This window comes from Choloepus didactylus, chromosome 4, assembly GCF_015220235.1.
Source record: "Choloepus didactylus isolate mChoDid1 chromosome 4, mChoDid1.pri, whole genome shotgun sequence".
Taxonomy (NCBI): Eukaryota; Metazoa; Chordata; class Mammalia; order Pilosa; family Megalonychidae; genus Choloepus; species Choloepus didactylus.
Window position 1 is genome coordinate 132,288,461 of NC_051310.1, and position 20,456 is coordinate 132,308,916.

Here is a 20,456-nt window from a genome sequence, read left to right on the forward strand (position 1 = left end):
TGAAATTATTTCACAATGAATAATTAAAATTGTTTAAACCCTGAAAAATTTTTAACTTCTTTTGCTATTTAGACTAAACGAGATACTTCAGCAAAACCAGCTAATCAATTATGGCCTGACTCTTCTGCTTCTGATATGATTGTCAAAGATGATATTCTTCAACTTAAAAATGAAATTCAAGTTTTACAACAACAAAATCAGGTGACTAAAAAAAATTCCTGTATTTTATGAAAATTTTCATGGATTCATCAAATACTAAGGAAATGATATACTTTTTGAAGACAGGCAATTTGAGTGAGTAGGTGAGTTTATTAATAGGCAGTTATGGGTTTCAATTATTTCCCTTTACTCCAATGGTCATTTGGTAGTACTTTCATTGGAAGGTAAGTTAGTATAATTCCAGTGTCCTGCCTATATAGTAGCATAGCTAAAAAGATGTTCTTTCCTCCTTAGCCAGCTCTTCATCAAAATGCAAAGCTTTACTTATGTAGATGGTTGCTGAAGATTATTGAATTCCAACACTTACTTTAAGGCATTAGTTAGCCAATACTTGTCTGTTTTCCTTTCATACAAAATTTTAACTTTTACCCCTACCAGGAAGCTTGTGTCTAAGTAATGAATCCATGCTTTACCAAGGTGCAAAGAGATTTTTTTTTCTTTTGTTGGATTATGAAAATGATTATCAAACAATTTTATTTGGGAGAGATAAGTAAATCACAGAGGATGCCAAAAAAAAAAAAAAAGATTAGATTAATTAATTAAAATGTTTATTTCCTCTAAATAATTTATTATTTTATATCTAGGAACTTAAAGAAACTGAAGAAAAACTGAGAAATACAAATCAGGATTTATGTAATCAAATGAGACAAATGGTACAAGATTTTGACCGAGATAAACAAGAAGCTGTGGATCGGTAAGGTCTCTATAAAGGTGTAATACCTACTTCCCTGCTGTCTTCCCTAGGGCTGTGCCCTCCTCTCTACCCATCCAGAAAAGAAGGATTCAAGAAAAATGACAGAGTAAACAATCCCTGCTGAGACTATGGTTTGGAGGAGATGAGTCCCTGCCTTCTCAAATTAGAATTTGGAACATATTTTCCATAGAAACAATATTAGACAGTGGGTTGGATTCTTTAGTACCATCGAAATTGTAGTTCATAGCTTAAATAGTTTCTCTGTTAGTCTAGTTGGGGAAACCAACTATTGTTTATAAGGAAGAAGTCTTTGAGAAAGGAGTATGTCTTCCAAGTACCAAATCATAAACTTGGAAACTGATTTTTGGAACATAACTTACTTGTGAGTTGGGTACTTCTTGCATTTATGTTTAATATAGATGACTTGGAATTTTGGACCATACCTTCAAACATTTCAACTAATTTTTTAGAAACTGAAGTCATGAACAATGGGCCATTATCTCTGTTTGAAGAAGTGGAACATTCTCACATCCAAGTTTTTAGTTTTTCTCTGGCAACATTTGAAGAAAAAAAGTTTTTGAAAATTCTCTTATGATCATCTGTTGTAAATTAATTATTACTGCTTTTGGTTGGGGAAAATCAAATTATAGTTGCGGGAAGGGGTAGAACGGAAGAAAGGAAAATTAATCATCTTGGTGTTTTTAGTAATACTGGGCATTACTTGAGATTCCACTTTCTGATTCTAGGTGTGAGAGGACTTATCAGCAGCATCATGAAGCCATGAAAGACCAAATACGTGAAAGCCTGTTAGCTAAGCATGCTCTGGAGAAGCAGCAACTCTTTGAGGTTTATGAGGGAACTCGCTTGCAGCTTAGGTAAGCATAAAAGAGTTTAGCTGCCCTTTAAGCTATACAGACTACAATTCTCCTGTAACTAAGAGGATAATTGTTTGTTATACAGCCCTTGAATTTTTTATGTGGTCATTTAGTTGCTTGTTTTGTGTATCCAAGGTCTGACTTAGATAAGATGAACAAGGAGATGGCTGCTGTTCAGGAATGTTACCTGGCAGTGTGTAGAGAGAAGGATAATCTAGAATTGACTCTCAGGAAGACCATGGAAAAGGTGCAAGAGTCTCAGGAGGAGAAGGTACAGTGCAAGCGTATATTGTAGTTACATCATTTTCCCCCTCAGTCCTCAGCATTGTCATCTAAACCAGTATACTTGCTCCCTTGTGAAATGTGTGTGTGTATGTGCTCAGAAGCCTTTACTTTTGTCTCACACTTATGTAGCTCATGAAATCCAGTAAGTACTGAAATGATTACTAAACCTCAGTAGGAAATGGCATACACAGACACACACAAACACATACATACACAAATGATTTTTCCTTAGAGATTTATCCTAAGAGGACAAAAGTTCTAAAATAAGCAAGAGTGGATCACAGTCACTTCAAGTCTGAGACCTGTGGATCCTCATTTTGCACTTGGTTGTAGATTACCCAGAAGACCTTCCCAGTCCTGTGAGCACTGCACAAAGGATTCCTCCAGAGACATTTTCCTCGGACCCATTTCTCTCTCAGTACCTAAGTGTCATTTTTTTTCTACCAGTGAGAAGGCCAGGAGTTTGAACTTGGGTCTCTCATGATGGAGAAGGTGATGATATGGAGGATATGGGGAGGCTGAAGTGTTGAAATGACACCCTCAGGGATGCTCTCATGTTTCAGGGAAGCTGGAAGGGCTACAGAATGCTCTCTAACTCTGCTGAATCCTTCCAGTTGCTGCTGGTGAGTGTCCAGCAGTTAGATCCTCCTCTTTCTCTTTCCCATCCTGGCAGGAAAACTCACGCTGACTCAGGTCTAACTCCCGTTGCACTTTGGACCAGCTGACACAGACCCCAGTTTGAAAGCCACCTGCCCCAAGATTAGAAAATATTTTTAAAGGCTTGAATAAATGTTCTATAGAGGTTTCTTAATAAGTTATATTAAAGCAAACTATTGCCACCACAGACTTAAAAAGAACAGAAAGGGGCAGGCGAGGATTTTAGTTCATTTAATATTTTGATTATTTTTGAATAGACTAATTTAGTGAAAAAACATGCCATAGACGCACATCATCTAGTGGAAAAAGAACTTCTAAAGGAAGCTGTTCTTAGGTGAGAAGGAATCTTAAATTACCTAGAAATGGAGGATGTAACTTTCAGTAATGTTTAAAAAAACAGAGATCTTTAGTGTGAGTCTTTCTTTTTTTGACTGTATATTGGCAAGAATATAAAAGCAGTTTTCTCAAGGAGGTCTTTTTTTTCAGGAATGTTTCTGGTACTCAAAAAAAATCAATTTGACTATAAAGTTGGGTCTTACATAAAGATAGGTTGCAATTAATAGCTACCACTGACTGATATTCTGGCTCTTAAGTAAGTATTTGTGTACAGGTGCAAGAAGAAAAGTTTTAACTTCTACTTTGTCTTTCAGAAAAACTTCCAGGCTAATTTTTTTTCTTTAAAAAGTTTCAAAATTATCATACCATAAAATTTCTTTTTTTTCTTTTGGTGTACAGTTCTGTGAATTTAACATGTGTGGAGTTATTATGGTACAGAACAGTTTCATCACATGCTAAAAAAAATCCCTTGTGTTATCCCTTTGTAGTTATACCCATCCCCAGTCCCTAACCCCTGTCAACCACTCGTCTGTTCTTGGTCACCATAGTTTTGTCTTTTCAAGAATGGCATATAAATGGAATCATACAGTATGGAAACTTTTGAGACTGGCTTCTTTCATTCAGTGGTAATGTCTTTGAGATTCATCCATGTTTTTGCACATATAAGGAGTTCCTTCCTTGTAGAGTAGCATTCCTTTGTATGGTGATACCACTGTTTATTTATCCACTCACCCACTGCAGGACATTTGGGTTGTTTCCATGTTGTGTTTATGAATACAGCTGCTATAAACAGTGGTATACCGGATTTTGTGTAAACAAAAGTTCGATTTCTTCAGGGTAAATATTTAAGAGAGTGGTTGCTTGGTTATATGGTAATTATATGTTTAACTGTATAAGAAACTGTGAAACCATTTTCCAGAGTGGCTCTACCATTTTGCACTCCCACCTGCAGTGGATGAAGGTTCCAGTTGCTCTATATCCTTGCCTGCACTAGGTTATTGTCAGCATTTTTTATTTTAAGCATTTTAATTTATACATAGTAGTGTATTATTATGATTTTAATTTGCATTTTCCCACTGGCTAAAGATGTTGAACATTTTTTCATGTCCTTATTTGCTTTCCTTATATCCTCTTTGATGAAGTGTCTGTTCAAGTCTTTCCCCCATTTTTAAATTTGAATGGTAAGCTTTTTTTTTTTTCTCTCAATGTATTCTGGATCTAAGTCTTTTGTCAGAAACATGACTTCTAAATATTTTCTCCCAGTCTGGAGCTGGTATTTTTCTTCTCTTACTAGTGTTCTTTGCAGAGCAAACATTTTTAATTTTGATGAAATCCAATTTATTAATTTTTTCTTTTATGGATAGTGTTTTTTGGTGTCATGCCTAACAATTTCTGCTGAAATGACCTGCTGAACACCAGGTCATAAAGATTTTTTTCCTATGATTTCATCTAAATATTTTATAGTTTTGTATTTTCCATTTAATCTATTATTGATTTTTAGTTAATTTGTGCATAAGGTATGAGGTTTTGATCTAGTTTTATTATTTTTATATGAATGTATTTTATACCTAGAAACATCTTAAAAATCAATTTGTTGCTGATAATTGTGCCAATTTTTGCACATAAAAATGCTTCTGTTCATCCTGAAAGGTGTACAATTTGGAAACATTCATAGTTATAACATTTTCCTAGTTCATAATAGACCTAGAGGAGGTTATGCTTTCTTTCTGACTCAACAGCTGTTCCAAAACAGTGGGCTTAATACACCAGAAAGCTCTCATAAGAATGTGAGGTAATAAACTCTGGAGAGAATGCAAACATACCTAATTTTTTTAGCATCTTTCTTTGCTCATGATTACCATGCCATTACATATTAGAGCAGATCGATTTTCTTTTGGGTTTCTCATTCATAAGCTTTCTTTGTTTAATAATTTTAATTCATTTTTATAAGTAGGTGTTTAAAATACACACCTATATCAGTATAAAGCTTTCAACTTTAGCTTTATTTTTATTTCTTCAACATCTTATATATAACTGTTGCTATCACATTGAATTTGCCATCTTAGAGTGCTACAAAGAAAAAATATGTTTTATATAGACAAGGATAGAAGTTGTTAATTATGAATTTTACTACCAATTAGAAAATTTCCAGGCAACTAAAGATTACTGTAAACTTAGTTTAATACTAGTCCAAGGTCCTAAAGTCAATTAAGGAACTTTGAAATTACTTTTAAATTGCCGTTATAAAACATAAGTCATTGTTAATATTCAAAGTTTTTTAGAGAGATGATGTTTACAAATTTTGCATGAAAGTGCAAGGGGAGTAATTAAGGTTAATGATCTTCAGTCTTGTCTGTTCATAAGACATCAGTTGTAATAATTTAATTTGAGTAAGTACATTTGCTAACACTCTCATAACCATAAGTATTTTGAGAAGACCATGATAGTTTATATAACCCCTAAACCACTGTAGAAAATTTAGGAAGTTCAAATTAATGTCTTTCTTTGTGAAAAATAATCCCGAATCTTGTGTAAAATAAAATATTTTGCTTGTATGATATTCCATAATGTTGAAAGATCAGATTGAAAACAAAACAGCTGTCAAGCCAATCTAATCGTCCAAGGACTTACAATATTCATATTATTTTTCTGTATTCATTAACCAACTATTAACTTTCAGAAGGTGTCATTAATACTATTTTTATGACTATCAGTTGTTAGCCTAACATCTATTTGCATTTCTTTCTTATCTAGCAGTCACCTGGGCTAGTAGTTTCTTTGAGTTTTAGTTAAAGGGCCAGTGTATATATGGCATTTGAAGTTCAATTTCTTCCTTCTCTGGGAATTCTTTAGTTTTTAAATTGTAGAATTATAAAAGCCTTAGTAAGTGTTTATAAATTAGTTAGACCAGGAACACTGTTAAATTTTAGAGACTTTAATCTTTTCATATCCTTTGTAGGTAGGCAAAGGTATACCGGTCTGTTTTCCTAGGAAATATTTTACACTCACCCAATGGAAGAATCTTATTAAACTCGGGAACAAACTAAGGAACTTTTGGGATAGCCCTTTTCTGCAGGTCTTCAGCCATTTCGCCTAGGTACAGAATCTATAAGACAGGGAATACCAGAATCTGTGGGTATATTTTCCTGTTTCATACGTAGTGTTTTCTGAAACACTTGTTGAGTCAGGTTGTTGGTTAAGTAGAACTCAATTCCAAGTTTTAACAGCTTTTATTAGCACAGAGAATTTTCCTCACATGTTAACCTGGCTCATTAAGGGAAAGAAAAAATAGTCATACATGCAGAACCCTTTAGATTAGGTAGTAATTAATGGAGGATATGAACCTCCAGAAAAGCAGAGGTGATTAACATTCCCATTCATTTATAATTCCATTCCTGCACACCTTAAGGCTAATTTTTTACAACGGTTACACAAATTAAGTAAGTCCTTCTTAGAAGGTAGAGTTTTGTGCTGTCCAAGCCATGCAAAACACATTTAAATATTTTAAAAATATCCCTTTAATGGTAGAACTTTTAAAATTAGATATTCCTTTAGTGTGTTCAGATGGCAGATCCCTATGACCAATGAATCTGTTACTTTTCCTCTGTAAAGAGAGGAAGGTAAGGTTTTTCTCATTGTGGTAGATTGCAGAGATGGCCATAAATTCTTTCCATCCCTGAATACAGGCCCCTTTGCAATGTGATTTGCAGCTGTTATCAAGAGATGGAATCTTTTTCATCCCTTGAATCTGATCTTAGCCATATGACTTGCTTTGGCCAATGGGGCACTAGCAAACTCAAAAGGAAATTCAAATACGTATGGGAATAGCCGCTGAAGGATAGATGTACATAGACAAGACAACTTGGAGATTTCTTCTAAAGTCATCAAAATTAATAGCAGTGATATATGATGTGACACACTGATCAACTTCCTCCACCAAGTATGTCTTAGTTTTCCGGCTGCTATGAAAAATACCCCACAATAGTTTGGTTTAAACAACAGGAAGGTATTGTCTAATGGTTTTGGCAGCTAGAAGGCTTGCTTCCCCAAGGTCCACAGCATTCAGGTGCTGGCTTGCAGTTCCTTGGCTTGAATCCCTGCCTTATGTAACATGGTGATATCCTCTCCTCTCCTGCTTCTGTATCTTCCCAGTTCTCTTTATAAGGGCTCCAGTAATCCAGATTAAGACCCACCCTCATTCAGTTGGACCACATCTTAACTAAAATAACATCTTTAACAGGTCTTATGTACAATGGGTTCATACCCATGGGAATGGGGATTGAGATTAAGAACATGTCTAAATTGGGGTACATAATTCAGTCTGCCACAATGTGGTTAAATACCCTACAGTCTTGGTACAACAGCAGTTGCTGTGACCTGAATGTGAAGAAATGGTGATTTCCGAAAGTATACAAACTAAGCAAAGATAGATATCATCTTCTCAGCGTGTGTCCATGGTAGAGAGGGATCAGATGGGCATTAAGACAGAAATAATCTAGATCAGCTGTGAATTAGGAAAAAAGCCCATGCAACGGATAGTCATGAATTAGAAATAATGCTAAAAGAGACTCAGAACAAAAGCTCTGCTGCTGTGTAGTAATAGATATATGAGGTCTACTTCTCTGGCATTATACTCAAGTTGGCCTCAAGGGGAGATTCCCCATGGCATCTTGGTGGAACCTCCAGAAAACTAAAAACGAAAACAAAAAACAAGCAAACAAACTTTCATAGGTAATTTTGATCACAGAGTGGTGTTTTATTTTCAGTGACAGATCATAATGCAAGGGAATCCAGTTTTCAGATCAGCTGGATTCCTAGGATGAATAGAGAGGGCTGCATGAATAGTTCAAATTATCAAATTTCAAATGATACTTGATGGTCCTGATTGGGTAGCACTTTAGTTTTGATAAGTTTTTGGCCTTTCATTTTAAAAACACCACAAAATTCAGATTTATCACAGAATTTATAGTGGAGCTGTTTTTTGGCTTCTCTCAGAATACGAGGCTTTTAAAAACTGTAAATCTTTACTGGGCTATGGTACCTGAGTGATACCATGACAGGTAGGGTCTAAGATATGCTAGGATCAAGACTGTCAGTTTTACTTTTTAAAAAGAGTATTTGGTCTTCTGGGCATGCGTTTATTATATTCTATACTTCTATTTAAAAAATAGCCATTTTGAGTTTTTTCTCAAAATACTTGAGTCGTAAGCAGGTCTTTAAAGGCAGTTTATTCATCTGATGGAGTTAGCCTTTAGGTAAAGATCATTTGTCTCTGTTGCATGCATACAATCATTATTTTGTAAGTTTGACTTGGAGACTGGTAAGTGTTGCAAAGAGATATTTTCTTGAATTTTGTTTAAAGAAACAGGTATTGGAAAAGAGAGAAGAATATGTAAGCAAACTGCAGGTGGAACTTGAAGAAAAGTACCAAGATACCCTTATGATGGAAAAGAGCAAGTGGCAGAAAGAACAAGAAACTGATATTAAATGGCGGGTTGAAAATGAAGTGACCTCAGCCAAAGCACACTGGGAGAAGGAACAAAAAGAGGTGTGGGTTAAAATTTTCTGGTCACCATGTTAAAAAAAGTATAGTATTAACTCTGTTGGGAGAATTCTTCTTGTGCAGACAGACAATTTTAAATTGCAAAGTACCTGTATCATCACCACTTTTACATATCAAAATCGAGCTATTAGCACTTTACCACATCAATTTTAGCTTTAAAAATATCTACCCTCTTAACTTTTCAACCAGATTCAGGAAACAACAGATTTTATGGCATTCCTTTGAGTGAAAATCCTCAAAAAGAAACCAGGTCCTAATTTTATATTGTGAAATGATTCTGATAATGCCAGACCAATATCTGTAATTAACAAAATAATCCTTATTATGGGTTAGAAGAAAGAAGTGATGACTGGGCAGGTGTAGAAGCATGGGATTTATACCTTGATTGCGTAAGTAGCAAATGAGGCTGGGAAATGCTAATAGTTTCCTAGAAAGTTAAGAACCAACTTCCTGATCTCAAAAAACTTATTGGGAAATGAAATAAATTCTCAAGTTTGTTTAAACTAGCTTCTCCTGTCTACAGTAATGCAAATTTTAGAGGCCAATGCTATCTCAAGACTGTACTGTCCTGTTTTTTGGCCTCCCAGCCTCTCGTCTCCCATCCCTCTCCCCAAATAGAATTTCCTTTAATCTAGTGCTGGTACCTGAAATTCTTTCTACTAGTCATTTTTTAATATAAAATTATGTAATCTGGATGGTACAAAACGAATCCACTATTTGTACATTGTTGCAAATTGTTTTCTTTTTTAGTTGGATTTGCTAGCCAATTATTTACCAGGGGAATGATATAAAAGACCAAATGTTTTTGGCAGAATGTCAGGAAAGCATGAGATGGTAAAAAGAGGGCCATTTCAAGTGCAGCAACACAGCCAGGAACTTTGGTAGTCAGGGAAGCAGTTTGAGAAACTTGGATATCCAGGAGGTAGAGAAGAGAACCTTGGTTAACTGGAAGGTGGAGAAGAGGAAAAGGGAAGAGCAAATTTTGCTGTTTCACACTTGTGCATAAGACTGATTTCTGTTTGGATCCGTCCCATTGCACTGCTGCAGATGGAAAAGAATCATTAAGATGTTCTGCACAGTCTACTAAGTAGACTTTAACATCATAACAAGCTAGTTTCTAATGTGAATACAACTATTTTTTTAAGACTGTCCTTTCAATTTAGGTTCATTAATTAGACTTACTGGAATGCTTGCATTGTACAAAGCGTGGTGTTGATGGCAAAACATATTATTAATATCAAAAGGTTTTTTTTGAGTTTTTTTTTAAATCATTCCATCTTTTTAATGGCAATGTCAAAGTTTCCAGAAGGTTCTGTCTTCAGAGCAAGATAGCCTGACCTTACACAATTTACTTAAATCTTCCATGTTACTTCTGTCACATAGATAAGGTCCAAGTGTAACTTTCAGGTTTTACTTGAAGATATATTTTCATTGACTAAATTTCTAAACCTCATATAATTACTATAATGATGTTTAGATCATTTTCAAAAAGCTGTGGTTGCTTTTTTGGCTACTAATTCTAATTTTTACTTATTTGAATATTTTTCTGCTCAATTTTTCTTTTGAAAACAGATTAAACAAGAACTCATTCAACAGCTTGAAAAGGAGTGGCAGTCTAAGCTGGATCAAACTATAAAGGAAATGAAAAAGAAGACCTCAGATTGTGGCAGCCAGACTGACCAAGTAACCACAACTGGTATAATTTCCAAGAAGGAGATAGCAGCGATGATAGAAGAGCAGAAGCGAAAGATTCAGCAAGATTTAGAGCAAGAGAAGCAAATCGCTATCAAGGGGGCCTTGAAGAAACTTGAAGTTGAACTGGAACTCAAACACTGTGAAAATATTGCCAAACAGGTAATAGGCAGGATATAGAGTAAAGTTATTGGAACTCCCATCCAGTTATGAAAACCTTAAAATGCTTCTGTTAAACTTGTTTACAACTTTTATGTTTTTAAAATTTTATGCATTTCTATAGAAAACCAATTATGTTTATGTCCCTAAAATTGTCTTCATTATACTTCTGTCACCACTCAGAGTTTTGTTTTGTTTTTTTTTTTAATATATTCTTTTTGTAAATGTTTGGGCCTCTGAGATCAAATAGTATAAGCATTACGAACACCAAGGTTAAAGATGGTGGGTTTACATCGGAATTAAGCACGATTTAGTTACAAATCTTTCATATCTAATTTTATGGAAAATATTCCACTAAAGTAGCTGTTGATAAGCAAATTTAAAGCAAATAAGATATTTAACAATATTTATGTTGAGACTTGAGGGAGAATTGAATCTGCAAGCGTGCCTCTTAAATGGCACTTTGTCTGTAATTCCCATCAGCTACCAAGAAGCAATGTTGCTGCTTTTCCTATGAAGTACTAACAAAGCTAGGTCATTTTAAGCTAGAGCAAATTACTTAATTTCCAAGATGTGTCAGGCTAAAGGATAGCTCTGTGTAACAGACTAAAGATTATGTCTGTTATATGGATATTACCTATTACAGTGGTTCTCAAATTTTTTTGATCTCAGGTCTCCTTTACAGTTTAAAAAATTGAAACTCCAAAGAGATTTTGTGGGTCTGTATCTATTAATATTTTAATGTATTTGACAATAAATCTGAGAAAAATTTAAAACACAAGAATACCCAAGCACACATTGCACTGGTTGCAAAGATAATACCACCCACCCTGTAGCTCTTGAGAGTGGTACCATTCACTCATGAGAAAATAAGAATGAAAAAGGCAGATCATGTTTTAATATTGTTTTGAAAATATTTTTGTAAGATTCCTTATTAAAGAAGTTGTCGGTTTACAGAAAAATCATGCAGATTATATGGAGTTCCCATATACCCTCCCCCCCCCACATACATATACAGTTTTCCCTATTATGAACATTTTGCATTAGTGTGGCACTGTTTTGGTTTACTAAAGCTCTGAAGAAAGGCCACTGGCATCTGGGGTCCCTCTGTCACATAGGAAGGCACATGATGACCTCTGCTGGTCCTTTTCTCCTGGGTTCTGGTTTCAGTGGCTCTCAGCTACTCCGGGGGTTTTTCTCAGCTCTCTCTAGACTTCTCTGGGTGTTTCTCTCTCCAAGCTCTCAGATTTTTTTCTGTCCTTTATCCTCTCATAAAGGACTCCAGTAAAGGATTAAGACCCACCTTGAATGGGTTGGATCACATCTCAATTGAAACAACCTATCAAAAGGTCCCACCCACAACAGGTCTGCACCCACAAGAATGGATTAAAAGAACGTGGCCTTTTCTGGGGTAAATAACAGCTTCAAACCAGCACAGATCTCTTTGTTAAAATTAATGAAACAATATTATTATAATTGTATTAAAACTATAGTTCATATTCTACATTAGAGTTCACTCTTTGTGTTGTACACTACTATGGGTTTTTAAAATTTTTGTCATAGTAACATAATCTAAAACTTCCCATTTTAACCATTTTCAAGTGTTTGATTCAGTGTTGTTAATTACATTCACAATGCTGCCACAACCACCACCCATTACCAAAACTTTTCCAGAATAGAAACTTTATACCAGTTAAGTATTAATTCATCATTCCCCACCTCCATCTTGACCTCCAGTGACCTGTACTCTAACTTCTTATTCTATGAATGTACATATTCTGTTATTTCATACAAATGAGTTCATGCAATATTTGTCCTTTAGTGTCTGGCTTGTTTCACTCAACGTGGTCTTCAAAGTTCATCCATGTTGTAGCCTGTATCAGAACTTCCTTCTTTTTATACTGTATGTATATACCTCATTTTGTTTTTCCATTCATCTATTGATGGATACTTGGGTTGCTTCCATCTTTTGGCAATTGTGGATAATGCCACTATGAACATCAGTGTGCAAACATATGCTTGAGTCCCTGCTTTCAATTCTTTGGGGTATATACCTAGAAGTGGGATTGCCAGGTCATATGGTGATTCTATATTTAATTTTCTGAGAAACTGCTGAACTGTTTTCCACAGCAGCTATACCATTTTACATTCTCACCAACAATAAATGAGTGTGCCTGTTTCTCCACATCCTCACCTTTGCTATCTTCTGTTTTTTTTTAATAGTAGCCCTTTTAGTGGGTGTGAAATGGTGTATCACATTGTGGTTTTGATGTGCATTTCCCTAATGGCTAATGACGTTGGGCATCTTTTCATGTGCTTATTGACCATTTATGTATCTTCCTTAGAGAAATGTCTTTTTAAGCCCCTTGCCTGTTTTTTAACTGGGTTGTTTGTCTTTCCACTGTTGAATTGTAGCAGTTCTTTATATATTCTGGAATTTAAACCCATATCAGATATATGATTTCCAAATATTTTCTCCCATCCTGTAGTTTATCTTTTTCACTTTTTTGATAATGTCCTCTGCACAAAAGATTTTTTTTTTAATTTTGATAAGGTCCCAATCATCTATTTTTTCTTTTTTGGCTCATGCTTTTGTTATAAAGTCTAAGAAACTATTGCCTAATATAAGGTCCCAAAGATGCTTCCTTATGTTTTCTTCTAGGAGTTTCATAGTTCTGGCTCTTATATTTAGGCCTTTTATCGATTTTGAGTTAATGTTTACATGTGAGGTAGAGATCCACTTTCATTCTTTTGTATTTGGATATCTAGTTTTTCCAGTACCATTTTTTGAGACTATTTCCTCATTGAGTATAGTTGGCACCCTTGTCAAAAATCACTTGGCTGCAGATGTGAGGGTTTATTTCTGAGCTCTCAATTCTATTCCATAGGTCTATATGCCTGTCCAGATGATGTCTTAATATTGTTTTGAAAATAGGGTTTCTGGATGCTCAGAGGTCCCTGGACTTTAATATACTGTCTACTATACAGCTATTAGTTTAGAGCTATTATTTATTATAACCTCTTAAACAGGATAACACCTGGAGTAAAGTTTTAAAAATATACTCAGCTTTTGATAAATACTTGAAATTTTTCTTATTTGTTAAATTGTTCTTCATGATTTTACAGGGCAACCTTAAAGTCTAGAAACTAGGCATATATATGTAATGGTATCAAGGACATCTTCAACACATTTAAAAAATAGTTTTCTGAAGTGTTTACTAAAAGATTTGAACAGAGTTAAGAAAATTTCCTATAGGCAGAGTGACATGTTTAAGGGTGCTGCTTTGGTATTTACAAATTATAGATCTTGTAAAGAAAAACAAATAGCATGATATAGCAGGAAGGAAACATTGATAATAACTTTGTAAGGAATATACACTTCTATAGAAGCTTTATCTTTTCCCCATATTTTTAACTCCCTGGAATCTACATATAAATGTATTTACCATTTGAGTAAGAAATCCAGCTACTTATGTGTGCATGTATGGGTGTATGTGTGTGTATATCTGTATGCATTTCAAAACAAGGAAATAAGGAAAGATTATTTAATAAATGATCTTATGGTAACTGGTGATAGATTTGCATCAGATCACCCTCATAATTCATCTTAAATTTTGCCTGAATTGATGTATCACCCTTATTAGTCACAAATTCATTTTTTTTTCATTCTTAAACTTATTTTGAAATAATTTGAAACTTACAGGACAGTTGCAAAAATAATAAAAAACTCATACAGAGAATTCTAACATACCCATCAAATATCCAGATCTACTAACTTAACATTTTGCCAAATTTTCCTTCCTTCCTTCCTTCCCTCTTTCTTTCTTTCCTTCTCTAGTTATCTAACTATATCTAATTTCTAAACATATGTGAGTAGGTTGTATACCTCATGCTCCTCAAACACCTAATATTTCCATGTACATTTCCTAAGAACAAGCATATTTATTTATGTAAATCCCTTAAATAAAGTTATCAAGTTCAAGCCATTTAACATTGATATAAAGCTTACAGTCTATTCAATTTCTTCGTATGTCCCAATAATGTCCTTTTGGGCCTTAACATTATTAGATCCCATTCAGGATATTGTATTGCATTTAATTGTTTTTGTCTCTATAGTTGCTCTTTTATTTTTTTAAATTGTGGAAGCATACCCAATATAAACTTCCCCATCTCAAGCATTCATACCATTTTAGTGGTATTCACAATTACAAATTTATTCTCGTCAGTAGGAAAATTTGCCACATGTAAGGCTGTAAGCTGTATTGAGGTTTGGATACGCATAGGGTGGTTGGATGGCACCCAGCTGCCTTCCTGACTCACTTTACCTCTTTCTGTTGCAATATCCTACAGGTAGAAACAGCTGTGCAAAATGCTCGTCATCGATGGCTGGAAGAACTGCCTGAGCTTGCAGAGTATAAAGCCCGTGTAAGGAACGATCGGAAGAAGTGGGAAGAACAACAAGAAATCTCAGTGGCCAAACGGGTAAGAGCTCCCCTGGAAAGAAACCTCAGGGGGCCACCCCTCCTAACCCCTTCTCTCATCTCAGCCTTGAGAATTTGTACCTACTCATGGAGTTGTTGAAGGATGAAATAAGATAATGCACGTTAAGCATTAGCTTAGGACCTAGCAAGCTGTTCCGAGAGAATGTATTTTAGTGTCTTAAAATTCTCATAGTTAGCAAGATCTCCTTAACTGCTAAACCAAATCCCATTCTATGTTGTCCTATCCTTAGTGAAGTTGAGAATAGGTATTTATCTGTTTATTATTAGCTATACAGTATCCTTTTCTGTACCTAAAGATTGTTTTCTGTGCTGTGGCAGTAGCCTTATAACATACTGTCCTCAGCAAATAACCAACTCATCCTTCAAGAGGTATGTTCTTTGACCAGATAAATTGGGTATTATAACCATGTGTATTCCCCCAACTTAATTTATTGGTCTAAACCAAGTCTAATCAAAATGCCAGCAAACAGAATATAGTTTGGAAATGTGACATAACAATTCTAAAAGTTATTTGGAAAAATAAAAGTTTAGAAATTTTAATAATATTCTGGCAAAGAAGCAGTAGTCCAGCCCTAACACATATAGAATATATTATAAAACAACAAGTCAGATAATGTTGAGCTACAAAAATAGAATTATTTTAAAATCAGTACTATATAGACTTCAGAGATAGGCCTACCAGTGAATAAAAGCTTAAAAAACAATAAATTGTATCAAAAGAAGAGAATAAGGAGTTATTCCACAATAAATATTCTTATGATAGCTAGACAGCACTTTGGAAAAATTGAGTTTTATCTACCCCATGCCTCACAAAATCTATAGGATCTACCACCTCCACCCAAGTCATCTGGTAATTATTTCCAGGCATCTGTTATGATCAATACATGATATATTTGCTCTAAAAACACTAAAAATGTTTTAAATCACTGCTGAATTGTTCTGTTGGTAACAGAGGAATTTTTGCTGTGAATTCCCTTGTAAATCTCACCTTACACAGTGAGCTTCAGTTTTTTTTAAAGTTCCTTTAGTAAACTTAAAACATAATTACATCAAAATTTTTTATTTATGTGAAACTTGTCAAGAGCGCATTATTGAATAAAAATACATGTGTTTAAAAATCTATATAGGTTTGTATATTATAATTATATAGTAGAAAATTTAGTAAGCAGATACCCTTTTTCTCATCCAGAACGTTTTATATAGTATTAACTGCAGGCCCCACAGTCAAGGCCCAAGCCCTTGGGGATGCCTGTTTATTCTGTCTTTGACATTATCTTCCTGTAACCTCTTTGAATTTAGTCAGGGAATAGTGGAAGTAAAAGAGACTCAAGTTCATGATCTAATCAGCTCATTATATAGGAGAAGACACTGAGGGTCAAAAAGCTTAGATGACTTTTCCAAGGTCATGCTGCCAAAGTAACAATAACTAAGTAACATTCATTGGGTCCTTATTATCTGCCAGGCTTTGGACCAAGGGCTTTAAATGGATTATCTCCTTATGTCATTTAATCCTAAACAACCCTATCAGGTTGGTATTATAATTATCACTTTTTATGGATGAGGGAACTGAGCCTCAAAGTTGAGGAATGGCCCATGGTCCCACTGCTGGCAGATTAATGCGGGCAGTTTATCTCCAGCATCTGCTCTGTCAGCACCCTGCTAGACTGTCTGTGCAATCAATGGCAGGATTAGAGCTAGAGCCCAGGTGTTTTTATTTCCTATTACTCTTTGTTTGAATACTAACTATAATTTTCTATGATTTACTACTCCTGTTATTCTGTTATAAAAGAAAATCAGATTAATGAAAAATGACTTTTTTTCCATATGATATTGTCATTTAAGGAACTTTTAACCACTAAAGTTAGTTTTGGCTAGTTATTTAAATGTATATATTCACACACACACATATATACATACACACATATGGAAATATATGTATACACATATATGTATATACATACATGCATATTGATAGATTTTTTTGGCCAATTTAAACTTCTAGTTCTCCATCAAGAAGCTTATGTTTTGCTTTTTAAATAGCATAAGACATAAAATATTAGGTGATTTAAGATGAGAGAAAGAAACCTTAAGTATAATTTAACTATATTTTATAGATAATGTCTTATCTAAATTTACTTTTTTCCTTCAGCCTGATTTTAAGACTCTTAAGTTCAGAGGTTAAACCCAAATAGTCACTTTTAGTTCAATTTTTTGTTATGAGAAGAATCATAAAGAGTTTTTAATGTACATTGTTATGTCCTTTAGATATCATTTGCTGTTTCTGAAGCTAAAGAAAAATGGAAAAGTGAACTTGAAAATATGAAGAAAAGTGTTATACCTGGAAAGGAATTAGAAGAAAAAATTCATTCTCTTCAGAGGGAACTAGAGTTAAAGAACCAGGAAGTCCCTGTGGTTGTCAGGGCTGAGTTGGCTAAGGCCCGGAGTGAATGGAACAAAGAAAAGCAAGAAGAAATCCACAGAATTCAGGAACAAAATGAGCAAGATTACCGGCAATTTTTAGATGATCATCGAAATAAAATTAATGAGGTGCTTGTGGCAGCTAAAGAAGACTTTGTGAAACAGAAAACTGAACTTCTTTTTCAGAAGGAGAGAGAATTACAAACATGTCTAGACCAGAGTCGTAGAGAATGGACTATACAGGAAGGCAGGCGGATCCAACTGGAAATTTATCAGTATGAGGAAGATGTCCTAACTGTACTTGAATTTCTCTTAAGGGATACCCAAAAGGGGCACATCAGTGATTCAGAGAACAAGCAGTTTTTGGAAGTTGTGTCAACTTGTTCTTCGAAATGGGTGTCTGTACAATATTTTGGAAAACTAAAGGCCTGCATACAGAAAGCATATCGAGATACACCCTCCTCGCTTATAGACGATGCTGAACCAGAATGGGAAAAGGTATGATCCTGAGAATTGAAAGAGCTATTAAACATCAAGAGTGATTGTAGAAGTTGCATATGGTATTTTATCCTTTCTTCATTTTACAGTTTAGTAGATGTAAGATTTGTGGGGTTTTTTGTTTTTGCTTTTTTTTAACCAGTGGTTTAAAAAGCTTTGTTGCAAACCCAAAGAACTGCATATTTTGTTTTCAAAAACCTCTACTTCTTTATAGTGCCATGAATATGACACAGAGTTTTTAGCCTCTAGACATCTTTTTCATAAAAAATATAAGCCATTCTTTGCAAGGGCTTGAGATTTCAGAAATTGAATAACTCTCATGACCACTTCAATAAGTAAGCATCATATTAAACTAGGATTTTTAAAAACTTCTAAAGAGATTGGAAGCCTATTTCTTCCCCTCAAGGAGTTTATATCACATATAGGCCAAAAATACCAACCAAGTATGAACAATATTGTTATAGAAACAAGTAAATACATGTATGGCACACACACAAAACTCTTAAGACCCATTTTGTTGGTGTGAGATATACGTGCATATAGAGTGAGTGAGTTGTATTCCATTTAGTTGCACATGTACTAAGGCCAACTTTTTTTCTTAATTTAGTTTTATTGATATATTCACATATCATACAGTCATCCATGGTGTACAATCACTTGTTCACAGTACCATCATATAGTTGTGTATTTATCACCCCAATCTATTTTTTAGACATTTTCCTTATACCAGAAAAAGTAAAAATAAGAATTAAAAAAGTAAAAAAGAAGACCCAAATCATCCCCCTCACCCTATTTTTCATAGTTTTTGTCCCCATTTTTCAACTCATCCATCCATAAATTGGATAAAGGGAGTGTGATCCACGAGGCTTTCACAATCATGCTGTCACCCTTGTAAGCCACATTGTTATACAGTTGTCTTCAAGAGTCCAGGCTACTGGATTGCAGTTTGATAGTTTCAGGTATTTACTTCTAGCTGTTCCAATACCTTAAAACCTAAAAAGTGTTATCTTTATAGTACGTAAGAGTGCCCACCAGAGTGACCTCTCGATTCCGTTTGAAATCTCTCAGCCAATGAAACTTTATTTTGTTTCATTCTGCATCTCCCTTTTGGTCAAGAAAATGTTCTCAATCCCACGATGCTGGGTCCAGATTCATCCCTGGGAGTCATATCGTGTGTTGCCAGGGAGATTTACACCCCTGGGAGCCAGGTCCCACGTAGAGGGGAGGGCAGTGAGTTCACCTGCTAAGTCGGGTTAGCTAGAGAGGGTCTAAGGCCAACTTTTGGTTTGTGTGAAAGATCTGAGAAAACCAAAGCCTTGCTACCTTATGATTAAATAAATTAGGTATGCATGAAAGATCCAGAATGATATTCTAGGTGTTGTGATCAGCCAACTTCAACCTTTGGAATTAGATTTAGAAAGCCTGACAGAAGAGTAAAGAGATGAGGGTTAAGATATGGTGAATAAAGATTTCCAAGGCCAGGAGTGAGCATTTGGAATTAATATCTAATGGAAAGAATCATAAGCTAGGAAAAAATCTGAGTTCTGGCCCCACATTTGCTAATAGCTAGCACATTTCCTTGGACAGTCATATATTAATTGCTCATTAATTAATTAAAGAACATACACATCCCTTGCCTATCTAATTTCTTGGGTTTCGGTAGGCTGTGTATAACACAATTTGGCCTTTCTGTATCCTGTAATTGAAACAGTTTAGAATTTTAGAGCTAGAAGGAGTACTAAAAATACCAAAGGATACTTTTATCCTTGACTTTGCAAATATGTAACTTTTGGACCGTAGTTCTAGTCATTGTAGAAATAACTGGGCAAGATCATTTCTTGTGAGTACTGCTTATAATATTTGGAGAAAATATATAGTTAAAATATAAAGACCTATCTATAGGAGGTTTTAAGGATGAGAAGTGATTGAAAAATCATGTTGTATGTTTTCAAGCTCGCTTTCCTGGAAAGGTAATCTCTGCTTTAAAAATCAAGAAAATACAACACTTTTGTGCTACTACTAATACAGAATCAACTCTGGGATCTTTTTACAGGGCTTATGATTGTGCGAACAGAGCAAAATCATCTGTGTGACTTAATGTGGCTCACAAGAACTTAGACTTTTTCCACTTGTGTTGGGTGGGGTCAGATTTCATTACTGAGAAAAGGGTTGCTTTGAAATGCCTAATCTGGCATTTGTCCAAGAAGTAATACTTGACCTTCTGCCATTTTAGAGCTAACCCATCTCAGGGCCTTCAAGAAAAAAAAAAAAGCGATGATTGTAAGTTTGCAATATAGTGTCATAAATGTGAAGAACAATGATTTATAATTTATTAAATATGTGGTTTTTAGAATTGTTCATTAAATTAAAACTTGTTATCAGTATTTATGAAACAAGTTGTCATTAAAATAACTTAGACAGGAGGCGGGGCAAGATGGCAGACTGGTGAGCTGTATGTTTTAGTTACTCCTCCAGGAAAGTAGGTAAAAAGCCAGGAACTGCGTGGACTGGACACCACAGAGCAATCTGTCTTTGGGCATACTTCATACAACACTCAT

General features: G+C 34.8%; 1 protein-coding gene across 6 annotated transcripts in view; it reads left to right on the forward strand.

The window, feature by feature from the left end:
- CEP152 (centrosomal protein 152) overlaps positions 1-20,456 on the forward strand; it is a 128,406-nt gene that overhangs the window by 81,341 nt on the left and 26,609 nt on the right. For 3 of the 6 annotated variants that reach the window (XM_037834038.1, XM_037834039.1, XM_037834040.1), the window contains exons 14-21: positions 73-201; positions 804-913; positions 1,660-1,788; positions 1,924-2,059; positions 8,429-8,614; positions 10,202-10,483; positions 14,831-14,962; positions 17,248-17,898. In XM_037834038.1, coding sequence (XP_037689966.1) covers positions 73-201; positions 804-913; positions 1,660-1,788; positions 1,924-2,059; positions 8,429-8,614; positions 10,202-10,483; positions 14,831-14,962; positions 17,248-17,898 — 1,755 coding nt within the window. The remainder of the gene's footprint in view (positions 1-72; positions 202-803; positions 914-1,659; positions 1,789-1,923; positions 2,060-8,428; positions 8,615-10,201; positions 10,484-14,830; positions 14,963-17,247; positions 17,899-20,456) is intronic. The other 3 variants (XM_037834041.1, XM_037834042.1, XM_037834043.1) reach the window with 1 other exon arrangement.